The 8,460-nt window shown below is 34.3% G+C and overlaps 1 protein-coding gene across 1 annotated transcript; it reads right to left on the bottom strand.

Moving 5' to 3' along the window:
* Positions 1–251: 251 nt before the first annotated feature.
* On the bottom strand, positions 252–1,204 carry LOC143252172 (uncharacterized). Its single transcript, XM_076503937.1, has one exon. It carries the CDS (start codon positions 1,055–1,057, stop codon positions 263–265), a length of 795 nt encoding a protein of 264 aa, XP_076360052.1. The 5' UTR covers positions 1,058–1,204; the 3' UTR covers positions 252–262.
* Positions 1,205–8,460: the final 7,256 nt, after the last annotated feature.

Here is an 8,460-nt window from a genome sequence, read left to right on the forward strand (position 1 = left end):
GATAAAGTTATATTTAAAGTCAATGAAAATGTTCAGTAAACTGAAGATCTTGAACGTCGAAGCCAAAATCGATTTTTTTATTTTCTAAAATACGTTATAATGTGAATGTAGAAAAAAAGAGTATCAACAGAAGGGGAATTATGAAAATGATTCACATGATAAATGTGTTATAAAACAGTAAAAATAACGTTATGATATACATTATCATAAAAAATATATAATACGTGATCGATACAAATTTGCACGCACAAAATAAGAGGATTTACCACCACGGCGTTTGTCGAATTATGGGATGTGAGTAGGTGGACATCATATTTATGTTGAAGGTGTTGATACCAGATGCCGCTGCCGCAGCAGCAGCCATATTTGTCATAGACGTAAAATTAGCAGCTGTCATGGCAACATTCAAACTCAGCTCCATATTCGAGACATCGGATGGTAACGAATCTTGGGGCTTGACGAAACTGTTGTTTATCTGTGGTTTGCAAGGTTTACCGTCCCTGACTAAGACCGGAACGGCAACACGACGAGGAGGAACCATGGGAGTAAGATCTAAGTCTTTTTCTTGATGAGCGCGTTTCGTTTTGTAGCGATGATTTTGAAACCAGATTTTCACCTGGGTTGGAGTCAATTGTATAATATTTGCCAAGTGTTCTCTCTCGGGAGCTGAAAGATACCGCTGTTGTCGAAATCGTCTTTCTAATTCGTACGTCTGTGTTTTGGAAAACAGAACACGTCTTTTTCGTTTTTTCTGTGCTTGTCTGTCGAATGAATTGCCACTGCACATGGGTTTTTGTTTTATCTTTCTGGCTTGACTAAACGAAGGAGAACTGAATGGAAACTCTGTTTTATCTTGGCTATTTGAACTTTCTGACTTAGAACAAATTTTTAAATCACATCTATCCTTTAGTAATTTCGAGCTCGTAGCTTGGTCCTCCGTGACCTTAACACCGAATCTTTCACTGATGACCGATGAAATAGACGCTGGACTTTTTAACCTCAGTAGGATATCCTCATGTGGACAATCACGAGTAAACTTGTCCAAGACAAGGCTCATATTATGGGAAAGTGTAGATGGAGAAATGAGTGCGTTCTCCGCTGGGATTGTTGGCGAAGACTGATGAGATGACGTCACTAAGACTGACGGGTCCTCCCGAAGACTCACTGTAGTGGACTGTATACGTGTTGAGGGCTCCGTGGCATAGATGTGTTTGTCAAGACTTTGAGGTATAATAGAAGAACCGACAGAAGGATCTGAGCCCTCATGACCATGCCTACCTACTGAAAAGAAAGAAAATGTAAACTTTTGAAAATTAAGACTGGTGCTTTAGTTACTTTGTGGTTTTAATTTTTTTTCCACAAGTATATATAGATATATAAGCCACTACAAATGCTATACTCTGAACTAAATAAGCTTTCATAAGTACCAATTTGCTAATCATCAGATACAAAATTAATTTTTCTCAATAAGAAGTTCATTATCTTGGTAACAGACTTATGAGTTTTGCTGGGATCAGTAGACATAAAAAATTGGCGCTTGCATGAGACTTTGCGTATTTATCTATGTTCTGTCCACCACTAAGCTCAGATTTTAGTGTTTTAAATCTGCAAACTTACTCCTGACGCACTGCGAGATCTTGACAGGAGTACGCCTAAGAAGAACTCTATGATCAATTTATCATTGCTTATTTTATATATTCAAAATTATCTAATTCTTTGACTTCACTTACTTATCCTTTGCCAATAAATGCTGTATTACAAGCTCTACTAGTTTCATTGCTTAAGTTAATAAGCACAAATTCAATGGTAGGGTGTCTTTGCTCTGCCCAATATAAGTATAAAAACCCAAGTCCCCACACACAGTCAACCAGCAGAGAGCATTGTTTAAGTACGTTGGTGTTTTTTGCTATTGTTAGTTTTTCCATTTTCATTAATTTTTAAGAATGAGTAAAGCCGATCAACGTTACGGCTAATTCTACCAATCAGTTGTTGTCGTAAAACGTAAACTTCTTCATGGTAAGCCAATACGATAAATATAAGAACTATAATGCTACAGTAAAACATAAGACGTATGCTAGTGTACGATGATGTGATAGTCAATTAATTTACATTTTTAAAAGGTGGTTGACTATAGTAACCTATAGTACAGAAAGCAGGACACTTGCTTAGCGTACAAAATTCAGGAACATCAGGTTCGATACCATGGAATAAAAATGAGAAAATTTCACAGTGAGAGACGAAACAGTAATTCTCACTAAGTAGAAGGTAAAGAACACAGTTTTGTTAAGCTATAATATTATCTAAGACATGCTCTAATTTATTGTAGCTAAGGTATAGTCTTAATGAATTTATCATTATGCAGAAGAGTACGTATGTTGTACGTCTATATATTATGTTTGTTTAGAAAATATATCATACTTTTATGTATTATTGATGTTTATGAAATACATTGTACATTCATATATTACTGATGAGTAATCACTAAATTAGATTTTATTCTTAATAAAATTGACTCAAGAGTTAACTGTATGTTTTACCAGTCATGTTGACTTGTGGCTACTGATAAATACGTGTAAGGGATGAGGGCTAAAGGCGTATAAATAAATAAATACATATTTTCTTATAGCTCTCTGTTAGACGAAAGAATGATAGAATTTTTGATGAAGATAGCCTGTTTCCAGAACTTACTGACAGTTCAGTATCATCCAATTCTCTGAATAGAACTCAACAAAACGTTTCTAGGCATTCAGGATATACCTACTTAACAACGTGATTCGTGTTTGCCATTTGAAAATGAAGTTACTTACTATCAAGCATTCACAATCTGTATGTTTTCCTATACAGATTTCTGTATAACCTCATACATATCATTGGACATTGTATTACTGTGATGACGTCTAAAAGAGCCCAAAGTTCCAAGTAACAGTATCATCGAACACAACATAATTGTGCTGACATCGGGAATGACCTAAAGCTTCGCATAATGTCATACAATGAATACTGCAATACTATACCGACATCGGGAAAAACTCGGAGCTACTTATGACGTCTGACAACGGATACTACATTACAGTGTTGACATCTGGCAGAACCCAGAGTTAAATTTCCACATAACGTCACACAAAGATACTGGTGACATCAGGAAGGAGGAAAGTACATTATCATCGGTTTTCAAAAGGAACTAACATGATTAATGGAGACTCATTTGTTTAAGTACCACTTCACAAAGGAACTAACATGATTAATGGAGACTCATTTGTTTAAGTACCACTTCACAAAGGAACTAACATGATTAATGGAGACTCATTTGTTTAAGTATCACTTCACAAAGGAACTAACATGATTAATGGAGACTCATTTGTTTAAGTACCACTTCACAAAGGAACTAACATGATTAATGGAGACTCATTTGTTTAAGTACCACTTCACAAAGGAACTAACATGATTAATGGAGACTCATTTGTTTAAGTACCACTTCACAAAGGAACTAACATGATTAATGGAGACTCATTTGTTTAAGTACCACTTCACAAAGGAACTAACATGATTAATGGAGACTCATTTGTTTAAGTACCACTTCACAAAGGAACTAACATGATTAATGGAGACTCATTTGTTTAAGTACCACTTCACAAAGGAACTAATATGATTAATGGAGACTCATTTGTTTAAGTACCACTTCACAAAGGAACTAATATGATTAATGGAGACTCATTTGTTTAAGTACCACTTCACAAAGGAACTAACATGATTAATGGAGACTCATTTGTTTAAGTACCACTTCACAAAGGATCTAACATGATTAATGGAGACTCATTTGTTTAAGTACCACTTCACAAAGGAACTAACATGATTAATGGAGACTCATTTGTTTAAGTACCACTTCACAAAGGAACTAACATGATTAATGGAGACTCATTTGTTTAAGTACCACTTCACAAAGGAACTAACATGATTAATGGAGACTCATTTGTTTAAGTACCACTTCACAAAGGAACTAATATGATTAATGGAGACTCATTTGTTTAAGTACCACTTCACAAAGGAACTAACATGATTAATGGAGACTCATTTGTTTAAGTACCACTTCACAAAGGAACTAATATGATTAATGGAGACTCATTTGTTTAAGTACCACTTCACAAAGGAACTAACATGATTAATGGAGACTCATTTGTTTAAGTACCACTTCACAAAGGAACTAACATGATTAATGGAGACTCATTTGTTTAAGTACCACTTCACAAAGGAACTAACATGATTAATGGAGACTCATTTGTTTAAGTACCACTTCACAAAGGAACTAACATGATTAATGGAGACTCATTTGTTTAAGTACCACTTCACATAACTTAAGTAAGCTTAATGAAGAGCATGTAAATAACATTCATGAAAGAGATAATTTATTTTATTATAATTCTAACGAGGGAGCAGAAAGTGGTATTTAACATTTATTTACCAAACTGAGGCCGAACTGTGTTAAAAGTTTTAACTAAACAACTAATGTTGAAAAACTATTGAGCGAGTTAATATTGAAAATAACACCAACCGTAGTCAAGAAGATATACAGTTAGGCACTAATATGTTAAAACAAACTTATCGTTTCCGAGATTTTACCAGGAATAGAGATACAGAAAGTTAAGTCGTTTTAAGGAAAATCTTCTAAATGTTCATAGGAAACAAAAGTGCTCATCATATTACTACAACACTATAATAAATCAAGCAGATAAAAACAAAACATTTCTTAAAATCAATAAAACTTTAATCTAACGGAACAGCAGCTGGAAGATAAACCTGCGTCCATAGAACTTATTTATGATAATTGAAAAATGGGGCAACAACTAAAGATATTTTAAACATATATGCTAGAAAGAAGATCGATGATAAGTTGTTATCGTCATTCTTGTTATCTTGAGTGATCAGGATTTTCCAAGGACCAAAAAGTGAATTGTCTTAGTGAATAACAGTTCATGCAAGTGAATTTCGTTGTTTCTTGATATTTTTTCCATACTAATACCAAGTTATATTAAGGACTCGGATGACTTTTTTCTCAAACTCTACACTTTCTTTTTATCACGGGTTTTCTAGCTAACACTTAAGTTTACAGTTTGTACGTTAAAGCCTTATACAGAATATTCTACTTGTAGGTGTTAAAGTTGTATTGCAAATTTCTCACTATAAATGAACATGAAATACACACTTTTGACCTTACCATAGAAAACACGTATTTTTCAGTTTGTTCCCAACAACACTCACTTCTTTACAGTCACCAAATCTTTAAACTGACTAAGGATACATTTATGGGAAATTATGCATGAAGTGGAATTACAGACCATTTCAGAAACACCTCTGGAACCAGACTTCTAAGTACAGTATATAGAGGACGTTTACCTTGTTTGATAGTATTTACGGAAAAAACTGAATGTTTTTTATGCACAAATAAATACTCAAACCATTCAATCTAGTTCTTATTTGAAACTTCATACACTCGAAAACATCTTAAATTCTCAGACAGTCTGATTACCATGGAAAAGGTAGGAAGAACCATATCTTAGTGATGTATCTTCCGATTACTCTTCAGCTCATTTCAGTGCTTTAAACGAACCTGTAGCTTATTCTTGGTTCATACGTGCTCAAAATCTCTCCTTAAACAAGCAAATGAAGTAGGAACAAAATCCAAACCTTGCTTAATATCAATAATTATCCTGAGTAAGTACTGAAAAAACATTAAATACAATCAAATCAAATGCTAAGAAGCCCAGAATTGAAAAAGAAGAAAACTGTTTTCGTAGATTCATTTATATCCGAAGGTGTTAGCGGTAAATTAGTAAAACAATTAAATAGAACAATATTGACTTATATTCAATAAATAAACCTAATAAGAGATTAAAATAATTACTAATAAAGTAATTACTAGAGTCTTTTCAATGTCTTGAATACAATTAGAATGGTAAAATATGTAATAAGGGCCGAAAAATGTATGCCATGGAAAAAAAAAGTTCTACACGTTATGTCACCAAACGTACATTGGAGAAGTGAACCGATCTATTCGTTCGTGAAATAATTGTGAAACAACAGTTCATAAACGCTAATGAACTGTAACACAACTATCTGTTCATATTTAACAACAATTAATACAAACTAGAGGGCTACTGTAACACACTTCTCTGTTCACGTTTCACAACAGCTCATATAAACTAGAAAGCTACTCGCACAGGAACTCTGTGACAACTATCTGTTCATATTTCACAACAAATGATATAAGCTAAAAAGCTACTTACACACGAAGTTTGTTGGTTTGTTTGTTGTATTTTAATTTCGCGCAAAGCTACTCGAGGGCTATCTGCGCTAGCCGTCCCTAATCTAGCAGTGTAAGACTAGAGGGAAGGCAGCTAGTCATCACTACCCACCGCCAACTCTTGGACTACTCTTTTACCAACGAATAGTGGGATTGACCGTCACATTGTAACGCCCCCACGGCTGGGAGGGCGAGCATGTTTGGTGCGACCGGGATTCGAACCCGCGACCCTCGGATTACGAGTCAAACGCCGTGACACGCTTGGCCATGCCGGGCCACCACACGAAGTCTAATACAACTGTCTGTTCATATTTCACAACAAATGATGTAAGCTAGAAAGCTACTTACACAGGAACTCTGTGACATCTGTTCATATTTCACAACAAATGACATAAGCTAGAAAGCTACTTACACACAAAGTCTAATACAACTATCTGTTCATATTTGACAACAAATGATATAAACTAGAAAGCTACTTACACAGGAACTCTGTGACATCTGTTCATATTTCACAACAAATGACATAAGCTAGAAAGCTACTTACACAGAAACTGTAACACAACTTTTTATTGATATTTCACAAAAAATAAAAAAAAATTATTGGAATTCCAGTAAACTCATATATTTTAAATAAAGCGAACGTTGTAACTTATCGAACAATAACGGGGAGTATTTTTTTATTGCCAATACAAACCATAGTTAAATATACAACAGAGACCGTGGTCTAGAAGCAATACCAGTAGGTGCAAAAATTATCATAATAACTTGTTTTTTCTTTAGCTGTTTGTTCCTTAAACTAACTTAGATACTAATGCTGCGGCCATTTTCAAAAAAATGGCCTGGAAATTGAGGTATCCCTCCCCAAGGTAGAGCAAAACACAATCATAATTTTTAATGCATTGGTATTTTATAAGTATGAAATAGGTGGTTGTGAAAAGGGTAATATTTGGAGATATATAATTTATTTAAATATGTAAAAAGGAGTTAGTTATTTCACAACCATTCTTTCGGACTAAGAAGATATTAATACATCAGAAAAATATAGGTGTGTTTTAATCTACTAACTGCTTCGACTTATATCGAATGGCGTTAGGGCGTAATTCAAAGTATGGTTTGTGGCCTGAATTTCACGCAAGGCTACACGAAGGATATCTAAGTTAGCCCTCACTAATTTAGCAGTGAAAGACCAGAGGGAAGGTAACTAGTCATCATCACCAACTGCAAACATTTGGGCAACTCTTTTTGCTAAGGAATAGTGGGATTGATTTTTTACATTTTAACGTTATAACGGCTGAAAGGGCGAGCATATTTAGTGGGACGGGGATTTGAATTTACGACCCTCAGATTGCAAGTCAAGCGCCCTAACTACCTGGCCATGCCGGACCATAAATTCAAAAGAATCATGTCCAAAAATGTCAGATAAATCATATGTATAATGTACATTCTGTCATACAGTGTCAAAAGTCATTACGTAAGTTTTACTTTGGTACTATTTTTGTTAAGATAACACCAGAGAGTTATTACAATTTTCATTATTTTCGAAACGGTGTTCTGCAGTACATCTTTTTTACCTATGGCATCTATAAATATGCATAGGTAAATACATACGAATACTACTTATTTTTTCAGAACCATCCATTTCATACTTCTGACGAACCAATTCATAACAAAATATGGTTTTATTTTATACCGTTAGGAGGGTTTCAACCCCCAGAACAAACTCTATGTTACAGCACTAATACAAAATATAAAGTATATATTTTCCTAAATGTCTTTCCTTATCATAAGATAACTGCATGTTTACATATAAACAATATTTATATCTGAAGTTTTAAGATGTGTAAATTTGCTTCCCCTAGCGGCACAGTGGTATGTCTGCGGACTTACAACGCTAAAAACTAGGTTTCGATACCAGTGGTCGGCATAGCTCAGATAGCCCATTGTGTAGCTTTGTGCATAATCCCAAACAAACAAGCACAATAAATATATTTATGTGCATTTGTATATACATTCTATAACAGATTTACTATTATGCATTTATTTTAATAGTTTTCTAAAATTTTGTTAACTGATATATGTTTAAGTGAAATACAGCATGCTAAAGTCTCCATACTAGCTGGTACTAAGGTCTACCCACTAGGAGGAAATTCAGTATGTATCAA

This window comes from Tachypleus tridentatus, chromosome 1, assembly GCF_004210375.1.
Source record: "Tachypleus tridentatus isolate NWPU-2018 chromosome 1, ASM421037v1, whole genome shotgun sequence".
Taxonomy (NCBI): domain Eukaryota; kingdom Metazoa; phylum Arthropoda; class Merostomata; order Xiphosura; family Limulidae; genus Tachypleus; species Tachypleus tridentatus.

Bases quoted from the DNA above. Each gene is read 5' to 3' on its own strand.
- LOC143252172 (XM_076503937.1), bottom strand. From the start codon at position 1,057: ATGAGCCTTGTCTTGGACAAGTTTACTCGTGATTGTCCACATGAGGAT.